The 18544-nt window shown below is 41.1% G+C and overlaps 1 protein-coding gene across 1 annotated transcript; it reads right to left on the reverse strand.

Annotated features, from left to right (window-relative positions):
• LOC102189582 (protocadherin beta-17) lies at positions 15349-18544 on the reverse strand. The gene has a single exon (XM_018050253.1). The coding sequence runs from the start codon at positions 18329-18331 to the stop codon at positions 15938-15940; it is 2394 nt and encodes a 797-aa protein (XP_017905742.1). The 5' UTR covers positions 18332-18544; the 3' UTR covers positions 15349-15937.

The raw sequence follows: 18544 nt of genomic DNA on the forward strand, positions 1-18544 counted from the left end.
GTTTGCTGATTCCTAGAATGTCGACATTCACCCTTGCCATCTCTTGTTTGACCACTTCCAATTTGCCTTGATTCATGGACCTGACATTCCAGGTTCCTATGAAATATTGCTCTTTACAGCATCAGATATTGCTTCTATCACCAGTCATATCCACAACTGGGTATTGTTTTTGCTTTGGCTCCATCCCTTCATTCTTTCTGGAGTTATTTCTCCACTGATGTCTAGTAGCATATTGGGCACCTAATGACCTGGGGAGTTCCTCTTTTGGTATCCTATCATTTTGCCTTTTCATACTGTTCATGGGTTTCTCAAGGTAAGAATACTGAAGTGGCTTGCCATTCCCTTCTCCAGTGGACCACATTCTGTCAGACCTCTCCACCATGACCCGCCCATCTTGGGTTGCCCCACAGGCATGGCTTGGTTTCACTGAGTTAGACAAGGCTGTGGTCCTAGTGTGATTAGATTGACTAGTTTTCTGTGAGTATGGTGTCAGTGTGTCTGCCCTCTGATGCCCTCTTGCAACACCTACCTAACTTAAAAAAAATTTAGGGTCTGCAAAGTTTAAAACTCCATTTCACACACTCCTTTGAATTATTATTCTGGATGTATACTAGGATTTACCAGTGAAATGCCTTCACATGAGCTTTGAAGACAGGCAAAGGTCATCTTCCCACTGTCATTGCTGTTAGCCAACAGATCAGAAAGATATGAGTGCTTGCAGCCAAGTCAGTGTTTCTTTGCCAAGCCATCAGTTTCATGGGGAACTGGAGGCCACTGTGGCAGCCAGATATGTTCCACTGTGTAGTCACCAATTTTGGAGGTGGGAGAAGAGAGGCCTTTGTGGCAGTAACAGTTTGAATAGTAGCAATAGCAGCAGTTAGGCAGTAATGGTAGTATGCCTTCAAAACCAGGAATTCAGTGCTAACTTTCACTTCTGCTTGTCCAGTTCTGATTTTGTAAGCAACTAATTCCATATATCAAATATAGTTTTTTTTACTTCAGTTAGATGTACATAGAGTGGTTTCTGATTTTTGTTTTGTTTTTGCTTTGAACTTAGAATAATTCAGTTTTATACCTTCACTCAAATTATAAGGGAGAGGAGCTTCTTAATTAGTTTGTAAAGGAAAAGATGCAAAATATAAACTCATTAACCAGTTATGGCACTATTCTCTAAACCTAACACATCTTGGTTTAAGAATAGGGAAGAATAAAAAATTATGAGTACACTCCTGAGAGACTAGGGATGAAAGTGTTTACTATATTTAATGTCTATATTTCTACAAAAGAGAGCATGGTCTAAAAGTGAATTGTAAAACACTTTCTTCCCTCACATGCAACACAACAGATAAAAATTAGTTTTAAAGTTTCATTATCTGTGAATAAATAAGACTCAACATCACATACATTTAAAAAGATAATTGGCTCACTTTTTTTGACTGCCTTGTGTGGCATATGGGATCTTAGTTCCCTGACCACAGATGGAACCCACACCCTCTGTAGTGGAAGGACAAAGTCTTAAATACTAGGTCACCAGGGAAGTCCCCGGCTCATATATTCTAAATGATATATAGTTAGGTGAATGACGTAAGCATCAAATAGTACAAATAGTATATAAGCATTTTATAAAAAGAAATATATTTTGTTATAGTTTTAAAATTTATACAGATGATAAAATAGATTGAAATTTATTCAATACTTATTCATCCATATTTACTTCAGTATGTATTTTTCTAAACACAATAGAAAAAGAGCTCTCTCCATGAGGAGATTATAATTTAGTGGGGAAGGGAGATCATTGATTTGACTGGACAGAATATGCAATGAATGGAGCACTGGATACAATGGAATCAAAATAAAAATAGCCTAATATGTTATTGAAATGATGGAAAAATTGAATCTTCAAATTGAAAAGACATTAGGCAGAGCTTTTATTCCTGAAACTGATGGTAATAGATAATTCAGATGACCCTCCTGTGGAAAACAATAAAAAGTGATAGACAAGACTTTTAAAACATTACTTTAGCAAATTCCCTGCTGGTCCAGTGGTTAGGACCCTCTGCATCCACTACTGAGGGCCTAAGGTTGGATCCCTGGTCAGGGAACTAAGATCCTGCAAACCACACAGTCTGGCCAAAAAAATGAAAAAAAATTCACTTAAAATATTAAAGAGGTGAAAATTCATTTTTGATGGATGCATGTAATAGAGGCACCTGTAAACAGTATATCAAAACTTAGTATTCTCTCAGGGCATTTGAAAACATTTTCCTTTGGGCTTTGATTTGAAGCAATGTAAGATCAAAGAAATATAAATCAAGTCTCAGGGCCAGCCAAATGTGCAGCAATGTTATTTGAAGATATTTCCTATTTCAAGTGACCCCACAGGTCCACAACATAAACACAGTGTAAATGCCAAAAAAATATAAACCTGCTTCCTCTATTGGCTCTCTGGTGTTAAGTAGAGTGGAAGAAAAAGGAAAACATGCCTGGAAATTGTAGCTACAAATTAGGCCTCGTGTGTTTGTATTTTAAATCTGTGTAGGTTGAGTTGCAAGAAACATTAAGATATAACTTGGCTTGTGATAGTCCCTTATTTATAGTGTTTCTATCCAGGCTAGCAGAGAAGGCAATGGCACACCACTCCAGTACTCTTGCCTGGAAAATCCATGGACGGAGGAGCCTGGTGTGCTGCAGTCCATGGGGTCGCTAAGAGTCAGACACGACTGAGCAACTTCACTTTCACTTTTCACTTTGATGCACTGAAGAAGGAAATGGCAACCCACTCCAGTGTTCTTGCCTGGAGAATCCCAGGGACAGGGGAGCCTGGTGGGCTGCCATCTATGGGGTCGCACAGAGTTGGACACGACTGAAGCGACTTAGCAACAGCAGCAGCATCCTGGCTAGAACAATGAAAATTATTTTTGAAAGATGGAACATGCAAACAAGGCTTTGAGGAATACCCTACAAATAAATTTTCAGCAGCAGCCAACCATATAATTCACATAAAGACAAAATTAATAAGAAGAATCAGAAACAATACAGGAGAAAAAGACCCATACAAACTTCCTATGTGGGAACTATCTGATTTAAAAACCATTTATAACTACCATATACAAATAAGTGACAAACTTCAAAGTATCTGCACAGAACAGTTTGAAAAAGATTGAAAGGGTCCCTGAGTTTCAGGGAAGGTAGTACAAAAATTATCCAAATTAGGATATAATCTGATAAAGATAATTAATTTCAAGGATAGAAAGCAAATTATCTATAGGTGAAGAAAAGAGCCTTCAGACTGCTCATCAGCATTTATACCAGAACACAATGGAAATGTCTGGAGGCTTCTGAGAGAAACAAATTATGGCTCAATAACGTAGAATTGGACATGAAACAACAGACTGGTTCCAAATAGGAAAAGGAGTATGTCAAGGCTGTATATTGTCACCCTGCTTATTTAACTTACATGCAGAGTACATCATGAGAAACCCTGGATTGGAAGAAGCACAAGCAGGAATCAAGATTGCCGGGAGAAATATCAATAACCTCAGATATACAGATGACACCACCCTTATGGCAGAAAGTGAAGAGGAACTAAAAAGCCTCTTGATGAAAGTGAAAGAGAAGAGTGAAAAAGTTGGCTTAAACCTCAACATTCAGAAAATGAAGATCATGGCATCTGGTCCCATCACTTCATGGGAAATAGATGGGGAAACAGTGGAAACAGTGGCTCCAAAATCACTGCAGATGGTGACTGCAGCCATGAAATTAAAAGATGCTTACTCCTTGGAAGGAAAGTTATGATCAACCTAGATAGCGTATTCAAAAGCAGAGACATTACTTTGCCAACAAAGATCCGTCTAGTAAAGGCTATGGTTTTTCCAGTGGTCATGTATGGATGTGAGAATTGGACTGTGAAGAAAGCTAAGCGCTGAAGAATTGATGCTTTTGAACTGTGGTGTTGGAGAAGACTCTTGAGAGTCCCTTGGACTGCAAGGAGATCCAACCAGCCCATTCTAAAGGAGATCAGCCCTGGGTGTTCTTTGGAAGGAATGATGCTAAAGCTGAAACTCCAGTACTTTGGCCACCTCGTGAGAAGAGTTGACTCATTGGAAAATACTCTGATGCTGGGAGGGATGGGGGGCAGGAGGAGAAGGGGATGACAGAGGATGAGATGGTTGGATGGCATCACTGACTTGATGGACGTGAGTTTGAGTGAACTCCGGGAGATGGTGGTAGACAGGGAGGCCTGGTGTGCTGCGATTCATGGGGTCTCAAAGAGTTGGACACAACTGAGCGACTGAACTGAATGTTATACCTAGCCAAGCTGTTCTAGTACAAAGATAACAATGTGGAAAACAGGAAAGAATTTCTAAAAGATTGCATTAACATTCATGACTACTTACAAAAAAAAACTACTTAAACTTGAAATTCAGTCAGTGTATAGATGAACTGAGAAACTTTGATAGGGTTAACGTAATATTTGGTATTGAGAAATCTCTGAAGAAAAGAAAGTTGACTGAACAATATTCAGCTCAGTTCAGTTCACTTGCTCAGTCATATCTGACTCTTTGTGAGCCCACAGACTGCAAGTACGCCAGGCATTCCTGTCCATCACCAACTCCCAGAGCTTGCTCAAACTCCTGTCCATTGAGTCGGTGATGCCATCCAACCATCCCATCCTCTGTCGTCCCCTTCTCCTCCTGCCTTTAATCTTACCCAGCGTCAGGGTCTTTTCAAATGAATATTCAGGACTAATTTCCTTTAGGATTGACTGGTTTGATCTTCTTGTAATCCCAGGGACTCCCAAGAGTCTTCTACAATACTACAGTTCAAAAGCATCAATTCTTCAGCACCCAGATTTCTTTATGGTCCAACTTTCACATCCATACATGACTACTGGAAAAACCATAGCATTGATTAGATGGACCTTTGTCACCAAAGTAGTGTCTCTGCTTTTTAATATGCTGTCTAGGTTGGCTGTCATAGCTTTTCTTCCAAGGAGCAAGTGTCTTTTAATTTCTTGGCTTCAGTCACCATCTCCAGTGATTTTGGAGCCCAAGAAAATAAAATTTCTCACTGTTTACATTGTTTCCCCATCTATTTGCCATGAAATGATGGGACTGGATGCAATGATGTTAGTTTTCTGAATTTTGAGTTTTAGGCCAGCTTTTTCACTCTCCTCTTTCACTTTCATCAGGAGGCTCCTTAGTTCCTCTTTACTTTCTGCCATAAGGGTGGTATCCTCTGCATGTCTGAGGTTATTGATATTTCTCCCAACAATCTGAATTCCAGCTTGTGCTTCATCCAACCTGGCCTTTTACATGATGTATTCTGCATATAAATTAAATAAGTAGGGTGATAATATACAGCCTTGACATACTCCTTTCCCAATTTGGAACCAGTCCATTGTTCCATGTCCCATTCTAACTGTTGTTTGTTGACGTGCACACAGATTTCTCAGGAGGCAGGAAAGGAGATCTGGTTTTCCCATCTCTTTAAGAATTTTCCACAGTTTGCTGTAATCCACACAGTCAAAGGCTGTGGCATTGTCAATAAAGCAGAAATAGATGTTTTCCTGGAACTCTCTTGCTTTTTTTATGATCCCATGGATGGTGGCAATTTGAACTCTGGTTCCTGTGCCATCTCTAAATCCAGCTTCAACATCTGGAAGTTCTCAGTTCACATACTGTTGAAGCCTCACTTGGAGAATTTTGAGCATTACTTTGCTAGTGTGTGAGATGAGTGCAATTGTGTGGTAGTTTGAACATTTTTGGCATTGCCTTTCTTTGGGATTTAATTTTATACCCAGCTAAATAATACTTCTCAAGCATATCATAATTCAAGAAATACAGCGCCTATAAACTCTTCTTTAAAGGATTATACCTGATGAAATCCAGCAGATCAAGAGCTGATGCATAAATATGTTAAGCAAGAGCTGAACATAAATAATTCAGGACTGAGGAAGCTGGATAAAATAACTGACAGTAAGCACTGCATTTCATTCCAGTTTGAACATACCAGTTCATCTCAATTCACCCCTGAAACTTCATTTAAGCAATAGAGAACAAAGATTTAACATAAATGAACATACGAAGACAAAAAGTATAGGAGAAGAGTAAAGAGGAGGGGAGAAAAGTCACTAAAAATTTTGGAAGATACTAAGTATACAGACAATTGGTTATGGACAGATTTCACTTTTTTACTGTTGCCAAATAAGAGTAGAAAGTGGGGGTACATCTGCAGGTGCGTAGGATTTGTAAGAAGAAAATCAAATCCAGCCAAAGTAATGATTCATATTGACGGTCCAAGGAGAGGTTGACAGTGAAGAAGGGTGCCTTCCTTTTTCTCTCAGTGGCAGAAAATGGGAGGTACACTATTTGTAGATGTTATTATACAGGCTTGGCTGGACCAAGGGATGCTAGCACACTAAGGGTAGGGCTGAGACCTTATTAAGAAGAGAATTAAAGAAATTCTACATACTGATTAGGACCCCAGTTCCAACCAAGGAGCTCTTAGTGCTGAGTGATATCTTCATAACACCTTCCACCACTACCCCCATTCTTGTTGAATTTTTCTGTAGAAAATAACATAGGCCCAAGAAAAGAGATTTACAAATATTAACTTTTGGTCCCCAAGCCAAATGTTGTTTTCTATTTCATTATCCTAAGGTGAGATCAACCACTCAATTAGTCCCACCCAGACATGCCACGCTTAATCAGCTTTTTAGTGTCTCATGAAAAAAACAAACAGCCGAGCAGCATAATACATATAAAGGAGAGTCTCTAAAATGAGGCTAGAGACCAAAGACAAAGAAGTTAAAAGTATTAATAATTCTAAAGAAAAGTGAAATGCTAGGATCAGAAGATAAAATTTTAAAACTTAGTATCTTCAGAGATATAAGAAAAGACCAAGTTGGTGTGATACAATAAAAGGCTGCCATTGATGGATAAAGGCCTAAATGTAAGGGCTAAAACTATAATACTCTTACAGGAAAATATAGGTGTAAATCTTCATGACCTTAGATTAGGCAGTGATTTCTTAGGCATGATACCAAAAGCATAAGCAACCAAAGGAAAAATAAATAAATTTCGGTTCATTAAAATTTTTAAAAAACCCTTGTACTTCAAAGTACACTATCAATACATTTAAAAGACAAATCACATAATGGGAGAACATATTTGTAAATCATATGTCTGATAAGGGTGTAGTATCCAGATACTATTCCAACTCAACAACAGAAAGACCAAAATCCTATTTTAAAATGTAAAAAGAATTTGAGTAGGTATTTCTCCAGGAAGATATTAAAATGGTCAAATAATCCAATGAAAAGATGCTCAACAAAATTAGCTATCTGAGACATGCAAATCAAACCACAATGAGATATACTTCATACCATCTAGGATGGCTATAATCAAACAGAAAATAACAGGTGCTGGTGAGGAGAAACTGGAATCCTCCTACACTATCACTGGGAATGAAAAATGGTACAGTTACCTTGGAAAGCAGTTTGGCAATTCCTTAAAAAGTTAAACAGTTGCTGTATGTATGACCTAGCAATTCTAATTCTAGGTATATACTCAAGAGGATCAAACATATGTCCGCAAAAAACTTGAACATGAATGTTCATAGCAGTGATATTCATATAATAGCACTAATGTGGAAACAAACCCCACTGTCCATAAGCTGGTAAAATGTGGGACATCAACACCATGTTAATATAGATTATTTGGCCATAAAAAGGAATGAAATACCAATATATGCCAAAACATGGAAACATTATGCAAATTGAGGGAAGACAGATCTAAATGGCTACATATTATATGATTCAATTTATATGAAATATCTAGAATGGAAGAATCCATAGAGACAAAAAGTTGATTAGCAGTTGAAGAGCAAGTGACTGTTAATGGGTACCAGGCTTCTTTTCAGGGTAATGAAAATGTGAAAATGTTCTAGAATTAGACAGACTGGTTCCAAATAGGAAAAGGAGTATGTTAAGGCTGTATATTATCACCCTGATTATTTAACTTATATGCAGAGTACATCACGAGAAACACTGGGCTGGAAGAAGCACAAGCTGGAATCAAGATTGCCGGGAGAAATATCAATAACCTCAGATATGCAGATGACACCACCCTTATGGCAGAAAGTGAAGAGGAACTAAAAAGCCTCTTGATGAAAGTGAAAGAGGAGAGTGAAAAAGTTGGCTTAAACCTCAATATTCAGAAAATGAAGATCATGGCATCTGGTCCCATCACTTCATGGGAAACAGATGGGGAAACAGGGGAAACAGTGGCTCCAAAATCACTGCAGATGGTGACTGCAGCCATGAAATTAAAAGATGCTTACTCCTTGGAAGGAAAGTTATGACCAATCTAGACAGCATATTGAAAAGCAGAGACATTACATTGCCAACAAAGGTCCGTCTAGTCAAGGCTATGGTTTTTCCAGTGGTCATGTATGGATGTGAGAGTTGGACTGTGAAGAAAGCTGAGCGCTGAAGAATTGATGCTTTTGAACTGTGGTGTTGGAGAAGACTCTTGAGAGTCCCTTGGACTGCAAGGAGATCCAACCAGTCCATTCTAAAGGAGATCAGCCCTGGGTGTTCTTTGGAAGGAATGATGCTAAAGCTGAAACTCCAGTACTTTGGCCACTTCATGCAGAGTTGATTCATTGGAAAATACTCTGATGCTGGGAGGGATTGAGGGCAGGAGGAGAAGGGGATGACAGAGGATGAGATGGCTGGATGGCATCACTGACTTAATGGACGTGAGTTTGAGTAAACTCCAGGAGATGGTGATGGACAGGGAGGCCTGGCGTGCTGTGATTGATGGGGTCTCAAAGAGTCGGACACGACTGAGCAACTGAACTGAACTGAACTGAACGATTGTACAAGACCTACAAGCCCTTCTAGAACTAACACCAAAAAAAATGTCCTTTTCGTCATAGGGGACTGGAATGCAAAAGTAGGAAGTCAAGAGATACCTGGAGTAACAGGGAAGTTTGGCTTTGGAGTACAACATGAAGCAGGGCAAAGGCTAACAGAGTTTTGCCAAGAGAATGCATTGGTCATAGCAAACACCCTCTTCCAAAACACAAGAGATGACTCTACACATGGACATCACCAGATGGTCAGTACTAAAATCACACTGACTATATTCTTCGCAGCTGAAGATGGAGAAGCTCTATACAGTAAGCAAAAATAAGACCGAGAGCTGACTGTGGCTCAGGTAATGAACTCCTTATTGCCAAATTCAGACTTAAATTGAATAAAGTAGGGAAAACCACTAGACCATTCAGGTATGACCTAAATCAAATCCCTTATGATTATACAGTGGAAATGAGAAATATCTTCAAGGGATAGATCTCATAGACATAGTAGCTGAAGAACTATGGACGGAAGTTCATGACACAGTACAGGAGGCAGTGAGCAAGACCTCCCCAAGAAAAAGAAATGCAAAAAGGCAAAATGGTTGTCTGAGGAGGCCTTACAAATAGCTGAGAAAAGAGAAGTGAAAGGAAAAGATGAAATGGAAAGATATACCCATCTGAATGCAGAATTCCAAAGAATAGCAAGGAGAGATAAGACAGCCTTCCTAAGTGATCGATGCAAAGAAATAGAGGAAAATAACAGAGTGGGAAAGACTAGAGATCTCTTCAAGAAAATAAGAGATACCAAGGAAACATTTCATGCAAAGATGGGCACAATAAAGGAATGGTATAGACCTAACAGAAGCAGAAGATATTAAGAAGAGGTGGCAAGAATACACAGAAAAACTATACAAAAAGAACTTAATGACCCAGATAACCACGATGGTGTGATCACTAACCTACAGCTAGACATCCTAGAGTGTGAAGTCAAGTGGGCCTTAGGAAGCATCACTACAAACAAAGCTAGTGGAGGTGATGGAATTCCAGTTGAGCTATTTCAAATCCTGAAAAAGGATGCTGTGAAAGTGCTGCACTGAATATGCCAGCAAATTGGAAAACTCAGCAGTGGCTACAGGACTGGGAGAGGTCAGTTTTCATTCCAATCCCAAAGAAAGGCAGTGCCAAAAATGTTCCAACTACTGCACAGTTGCACTCATCTCACACACTAGCAAAGTAATGCTCAAAATTCTCCAAGCAAGGCTTCAACAGTATGTGAACCAAGAACTTCCAGATGTTCAAGCTGGATTTAGAGAAGGCAGACGGACCAGAGATCAAATTGCCAACATCTGTTGGATCATAGGAAAAGCAAGAGAGTTTCAGAAAAACATCTATTTCTGCTTTATTGACTATGCTAAAGCCTTTGTGTGGATCACAGCAGACTCTGGAAAATTCTTAAAGAGATGGGAAAACCAGATCCCCTTTCCTGCCTCCTGAGAAATCTGTGTGCAGGTCAAGAAACAACAGAACAGGACATGGAACAACAGACTGGTTCCAATTTGGGAAAGGAGTACGTCAAGGCTGTATATTATCACCCTGCTTATTTAACTTATATGCAGAGTACATCATGTGAAGTGCTGGGCTCGACGAAGCACAAGCTGGAAACCAGATTGCTGGGAGAAATATCAATAACCTCAGACATGCAAAGGATACCACCCTTATGGCAGGAAGTGAAGAGGAACTAAGGAGCCTCCTGATGAAAGTGAAAGAGGAGGGGTACTCTTTCTGCCCCCTTCTGATGCCTATGTCAGAAGCTTTCTCTATCTCCTTTATACTTTAATAAAACTTTGTTACACACACACACACAAAAAGGAAAGTGAAAGAGGAGAGTGAAAAACCTGGCTTATAACTCAACATTGTAAAAACAAAGATCATGGCATGTGGTCCCATCATTTCATGGCAAATAGATGGGGAAATGATGGAAACCGTGACTGACTTTATTCCACTGGGCTCCAAAGTCACTGCAGATGGTGACTGCAGCCATGAAATCGTAAGATGCTTGCTCCTTGGAAGAAAAACTATGACCAACAAACCTATACAGCATATTTAAAAAGCAGAGACATTACTTTGCCACCAAAGATCCATCTAGTCAAAGCTATGGTTTTTCCAGTACTCGTCTATTGGTGTGAGAGTTGTACCATAAAGAAGACTGATCACCAAAGAAGTGATGCTTTTGAACTGTGGTGTCAGAGAAGACTCTTGAGAGTCCCTTGGACTTCAAGGAGATCAAACCTGTCAATGCTAAAGGGAGTCAACCCTGAATAATCACTGGAAGGACTGATGCTGAAGCGCCAATACTTTGGCTGGCTACCTGACACAAAGAGCTGACTTGCTGGAAAATACCCTGATGCTGCGAAAAATTGAAGGCAACAAGAGAAGGGGTGACAGAGGACGAGATTGTTGGATGGCATTACCAACTTAATGGGTATGAATTTGAGCAAGCTCTGGGAGATAGTGAAGGACAGGGAAGCCTGGAATGCTGCAGTCCTTGGCATTGCAAAGAGTCATACAATCCTGAGTGACTGAACAAAAACAACAAAACTCAATCTGAAGGGTTAAAAATTAGGTTGAGACGCTGCTCAGAATGGCTGGTATCAAAAACTCTACAAAGAATAAATGCTGGAGAAGGGGTGGAGAAAAGGGAACCCTCTTACACTGTTGGTGGAAATGGAAACTAGTATAGCCACTGTGGAAAACAGTGTGGAGATTCCTTAAAAAACTGGAAGTAGAACTGCCATACGATCCCACTGCTAGGCATACAAACTGAGGAAATCAGAATTGAAAGAGACACGTGTACCCCAATGTTCATCGCAGCACTGTTTACAATAGCCAGGACATGGAAGCAATGTAAATGTCCATTGGCAGATGAATGGATAAGAAAGCTGTGGTACATATACAATGGAATATTACTCAGGTATTAAAAAGAACACATCTGAATCAGTTCTAATGAGGTGGATGAAACTGGAGCCTATTATACAGAATAAAGTAAGTCAGAAAGAAAAACATCAATACAGTATATTAACACATTGTATATGGAATTTAGAAAGATGGTAACAATGACCCTTGCTGTCTATGCGAGACAGCAAGAGAGACACAGATATAACGAACAGCCTTTTGGACTCTGGGAGAAGGCAAGGGTGGGATGATTTGAGAGAATAGCTTTGAAACATGTATATTACCATACGTGAAATAGATGACCAGTCCACACTGGATGCATGAAACAGGGCACTCAAAGCCAGTACACTGGGACAACCCTGAGGGATGGGATGGGGAAGGAGGTGGGAGGGGGTTCAGGATGGGGACACATGTACACCTGAGGCTGATTCATGTCAATGTATGGGAAAAACCACCACAATATTGTAAAGTAGTTAGCTTCCGATTAAATAAATTTTTAAAAACAATAAAAAAATAGGTTGAGAAAATTCTTAGAATCCAGGGAAATGAAGACAAAAGGCAGTAAATAGAGAAAACATTAAGAAAAACAATATCAACCAAGGAGGTCACTATATAACTAAAAGGAGTTAGAGAACCAGTAAACAAGGACACTGAGTAGAGGAAATAATTCTTTTAATTATACACACACACATCCCAAATCCTGTCCTAGTCTAAAGAATGTCACAAGATTGACAGATCTCACTGAAGAATTATCACAATAAATGACAAAATTCTTACACTATGACACTACATAGTTAATAAATTCTATAAAAATGGAGGTAATATATAATGACTTAATTTCATCTTTAACAAGCTTTCTTAGCCTCAGTACTATTGGCCTTTGGGGGCCATATAATTCCTTATGTGCAGGGGGGCTGTCCCATGCATTGTAGAATGTTTAGCAACATCCCTGGCCTCTACCAACTAGATGCCAGTAGCACCATCTCCTCCAATTGTGCCAATCAAAAATGGTTCCATATATTACCAAATGTTGCTGGGTGGCAAAATTGCCCCAGCTGAGAACCAGGGATCTAGAAAAAATAGATCTTAGAAAAAAATGGGTAATGAAAATGTTGAATTCCTCAACACAAGAGATTAGAAAACAAAGCAATGCCTTCAAAATGCTGCTGTTGCTGCTGCTAAGTCACGTCAGTCGTGTCCAACTCTGTGCGACCCCATAGACAGCAGCCCACCAGGCTCCACCATCCCTAGGATTCTCCAAGAACACTGGAGTGGGTTGCCATTTCCTTCTCCAGTGCATGAAAGTGAAAAGTGAAAGTGAAGTCGCTCAGTCGTGTCAGACTCTTAGTGACCCCATGGACTGCAGCCTACCAGGTTCCTCTGTTCATGAGATTTTCCAGGCAAGAGTACTAGAGTGGGTTGCCGTTGCCTTCTCCACTTCAAAATGCTAGCAGCAAATAATTCCTAACCTGTAATTCCACATTCACTGAAATCAGTAAATCATTTGAATCTACTGCATCCAAAATTTTCAGATGTTCAAGTTCTCAGTAAGTTTATCACCAAATATTTTTCAGGAATGTAGGGAAAGAAACCAATAAAAAGGAAGTCATAAAAATGCAGAAAATGAAATCAAACTGAGGAGAGAGATAAAAGTTATTTCCTAGGACAAAAAGTATAGCACAAGTCCCAAACTGCCCAGCCATGGAATAGGACTAGAGAACACATAGTGTATAACTAGCACCAGCCTGGGTGGATCCAGGATGGCTCCATGGGGAAAAAAAGGAACTGAGAGGTTTTTTTAAGCACTTAATAATATAACGAGGTGCTTTAGACTTTACAAAGTATGGGGATAACTTTAAAGTATATACCTAGAAAAGTAAGTAAAGTGGAAAGTGAGACAATTATAAACTTAAGAAAAATATCAGTAACATGAGGTTCAGGTATAAGTGATATTTATGTAATTATTTAAACACTACTTAAACAGATTACGACATTGTTATCAGAGAGGATGTGGTAGAAGTGTTCAAGTTTGGGTGTGTGCTCCTTAGAAGTAAATGGATAATATCTAAAACTTAAATTGAGAAAAAGGATTTTTTCACCATATGATTTTGAAACATGGAAGCAAATATTATGGGGGAAAAAAAACAGTTAAAAGGCTCAGAAGTTATCATCTCTGGGCAGTCAGACATGAGTACACTTGGAAAAATTGAAGTGGTGTATGACAAATATTTAAAACATAAAATGTCTAAACAATGATAAACATCATCTTTTAAAAACACATTGTATGGAGAAGGAAATGGCAACTCACTCCAGTATTCTTGCCTTGGAAATGCCATGGACAAAGGAGCCTGGTGGGCTATAGTCCAGTGGGGTCACAAAAGAGTGGGACATGACTTAGCAACTAAAACAACAACAAATTCCTTGACTTAGGTCCCTTCCAGGGCTTGGGCAGCTTACAACCTGCCATAAAAAATACCATAGACGGTGTGGATTGAGCAACAGAAACTTATTTCTTACAGTTCTGGAGGCTGGAAGTCTGAGCTCTGGGTGTTAGCAGGTTAGATTCTGATAAGATCTTTCTTCCTGGCTTGCAGATGGCCACCTCAGTGTGCCCTCACATGAGAGAAAGAGCAAGTTCTCTGCTGTCTCTTAGGAAGGCATTAATCTCATGAAGAAGACCCCTGCCCTCCTGAGGGTATCCAAACCTAATTATACCCCAAAGGCCCAGCTCCAATTTCCATTACATTGAGGGTTAGGGCTTCAATGTATGATCTTGGGAAGACACAACTGAGTCCACAGCACTTGGAAAAAACACTAATTTTAAAAATTAAAAGTAAACAGAACCATATGATCCAGCAATCCCACTTCTGGTTATATATCCAAAAGAAACAAAATCAGAATCTCAAAGGGGGAAAAAAAATCACATTGCAAATATTATAAACATTGACAACTCTATATATTTGCTATCTTAAGTTTATTTGATCACTTATTTAGCTATGTTGAGTCTTAGTTGCAACATGCACTCTTAACTGTGTCTTAGTTGCAGCATGTGGAATGATGGGATTCCAGGATGAGGGATCTAGTTCCCTGGCTAGGGACTCAAACCAGAGTGCCTGCTTTGGGAGCCGGGAGACTTAGCCAGTGGGTCACCAGGGAGGTCCCTATTTGCTCACTAATAAGAGGGCAGTTAAGTGATGCTAATATTTTAATATGCATCACACTCTTGTTTGTTAACCTTGTAGGGCTTATTTAAGCATAAGCAAGTTCTGTAGTTACATATTATTTTGTTTTTATTCAAGTAAAATCTGATAGTTTTAATTATAAAGATAGGAATTTATTACAGATCCATTTTATATTATTATCATCTATTATAAGCATGGAAATATTTTAGGATGATGTTGAAAATTATTTCTGAGTGGGATAATGTTAATTTGCTTTCCTTTTTATTCTTGTTAAATGTTAAAATAACTAAAAATCATTTTCATATTAAAAGCCATTTATTATGAAAAAGAAATCATAACTCTACCAACTTTTTTCTACTTAACTGGGATTAAATCCTTTAAAAATTATAGTAGGTGGTCTAATTAAACGATACCAATTTTGAAAGAAAGTACTCGGAAAGCATTCAGATAAAATATTAGTTCATTTGAGGAAAGACAATAGTGTTTTTGAAACAACACTACAGAACTCTAGCAGTTTACAAGGTCACAAAATTTTTTGCATAAGTGAAAAATGTTTAAAAAGCCATCATTTACAATAGTCAGACATGCAATAATAATCATAAAACAATTCTCTTAGTTATAACAAGTTCTCAACGAACAAGCTCAACTATCAGGAACCTGAAAACACTTCTGACTTAGAAAAATCTGACCTCCAAAACTTGAGAAACACCATTTCTCTGCTAAATGTTTGATCTCCCATGCAAAATGTTAAGGGCTTATCAAAATCGACAAAAGAGCAACAATAAAAACCACCTAGAGATTCGGAATGTAAAACACATCAAACTATAAATAGGACAATACTTAATGAATGTGTGAATATGTAAGCTCTTCATGTTAATGAAAGGGTTGGAAATTAATAGTGAATATGATCATTGATCATCTCTTGTCAAGTGAGATTCCTAACTGAACCCCAAACGATTTCTAAAGTTAGCGTTTTCCGCGGTGTCCATATCAGCTCCTTCACTCAAGAGGCTGGGGACAATAGGTTTGAGAAATTTGAATTCGCCGGACCCAGTACCTCCCATCAGACACACCTCGTAGTGGTAGCTCTGCGACAGGGTCCCCGTGCCGCTGACGTCCACCAGGTGGCCCGGGAAGTGGCCCTCGGGCACCGGGCAGCGCCCCGCCGAGCCCGCCCCGCCCCTCCTGCACAGCCGCACCGCCACGAACACCAGCACCGAGAAGAGGAAGAGCGACGACACCGACGCCAAGGCCACCACCAGGTAGACGGTGAGCGGGTCGGCCGGCGCCGCGGCCGCCGCTTCCGCTTCCGGGGGCGGCAGGTAGGGCTGCGAGAAGCCGTCCACCAGCAGCACGTGCAGCGTGACGCTGGCCGACAGCGGCGGCTCGCCGTTGTCCTTGACCAGCACCACCAGCCGCTGCTTGGGCGCGTCGCGCTCGCTCAGCAGCCGCGCCGTGCGCACCTCGCCGTTGTGCGCCCACACGCCGAACAGCCCGGGCTCCGTGGCCTTGAGCAGCTGGTACGACAGCCAGGCGTTCTGGCCCGCGTCGCCGTCCACCGCCACCACCTTGGTCACCAGGTAGCCCGGCTCGGCCGCCCTGGGCACCAGCTCGGTGCAGGGCGCCGAGGCGTTCTGCAGCGGGTAGAGCACGAAGGGCGCGTTGTCGTTGGCGTCCGCCACGAGCACGCGCACCAGCGCCTGGCTGCTGAGCGCCGGCGAGCCGCGGTCGGTGGCGCCCACGCGGAACTCGAAGGCCCGCAGGGCTTCGTAGTCCAGGGACGTGAGGGCGAAGAGGTGGCCGTTGTCGGGGTTGATGGACACGAGGGAGGCGAGGGGCACGATCGGGTCGGGGGGCGGCAGCAGCGAGTAGGTGACCTGGGCGTTGGCGCCGGCGTCTGTGTCTGTGGCGCTGACGCTGCCGATGTGCAGGGCGGGGCTGTTGTTCTCGCGGACCCACAGGGTGTAGGAGGTCTGGGTGAAGGCGGGGGCGTTGTCGTTGACGTCGGCCACCAGCACGGTTATGTTGTGCTCGGTTTTCAGTCTGGGGGTTCCCATGTCAGTGACCGTGATAGTGATGTTGTACTCGGCTTTTTCTTCTCTGTCCAGTGCGCCTTCTGTTATCAAAGTGTAAAAATTTTCTATCGTGAGCTTCAGTAGGAAAGGGAGATGGTCTTGGATGGAACACATCATTTTTCCATTGTTACCAGTATCTGAATCTGAAATTCCAAAAACAGCGACCACAGTGTCAGGGGTGTTTTCTGGGATATCATTAATGAGTAGCGATATGGTCAATTCAGGGGCGTTGTCGTTTACATCCATTACTTCTACGGCTACAGTGCATTTTCCTGAAAGACCGCCGCCATCTGAGGCCTCAATTTCTATATGGTAAGATCTAATTTCCTCAAAATCCAACTTTTTTTTTAGTCGAATATCCCCTGTGACTGTGTTTACTTCGAAGGCCTGAATGACTTGATTTGAGGATTGGAAAAATGAGTAGGAGAGCTCGCCATGGATCCCAGCATCCAAATCTCTAGCAGAAACAGTGATGACAAGGGAGCCTATAGGGCTGTTTTCTGGGACCTGCACCTGGTAGAGCTGCTGAGCAAATTCCGGGGCGTTGTCATTTATGTCCAGGACTATGATGAGGACCTGGGAAGTCCCAGTCTTGGGCGGTGACCCACCATCCATCGCTGTGAGGGTTAACCTGAGCTCAGGCTGCTCCTCACGGTCCAGCTCTTGGTCCAGCACCAGCTCCGGGTATTTTCTGCCATCGCTGTGATTTCGAGTAAAAAGGTGGAAATGGAAGTTGGAGCTAATTGTGTAGTTCTGTACTGTATTACTACCAACGTCTAAATCTTGAGCTATTTTCAAAGGATATGCAGACCCTGGATGGCTGCTTTCTGATATTTTCAGGAGGATTTCATTTTCCAAGAATTCTGGGGCATGGTCATTTACATCTTGAATCTGTAATTCACATTGAATAAACTGCACCGGGTTTTTCAGTAACACCTGGAAATGCAGTATACATGGATCCGTGTCACCGCACAAATCTTCTCGGTCCAGTTTTTCTTTTAGTATCAAATTCCCACTCTTCTGCTCGATCTGCAAATGCTGTTTATTCCCTTTGAAAAGAATCCGGGCGCCCCGAGAAACCAGCTCCCCTAAGCCCAACCCCAGATCTTTTGCTAGGTTGGCTACAAATGAACCGCTGTCCCTCTCTTCTAGAACTGAATACTTAATGATCTGACCGCCCGCCTCCCGCAATAATAATAGAATAATAATGGCGGTCACTTGCCTTTTCTGAGTCACTTTGGGTAGCGGTGTCTCCATCGTTCCCGAGTCCAAAAATGCAGTATTTAATCAAAAAGTAGTTGTTTTGCGCCAGATCTGCTATCTTGATTCTGTAATTTTGAGTTACTTCTTGTCATGGACTGACAAGGGGATAGCTGACTCTCTGAAACCTATCCCCAGCTGTGTAAATATTTCCTTTGTGAGCTACCAGAAACAGATCGGCTTTTATGGAGTCTAGGACTCTGCAGAGAC

Source organism: Capra hircus, chromosome 7 (assembly GCF_001704415.2).
Source record: "Capra hircus breed San Clemente chromosome 7, ASM170441v1, whole genome shotgun sequence".
In the NCBI taxonomy this organism is placed as follows: Eukaryota; Metazoa; Chordata; class Mammalia; order Artiodactyla; family Bovidae; genus Capra; species Capra hircus.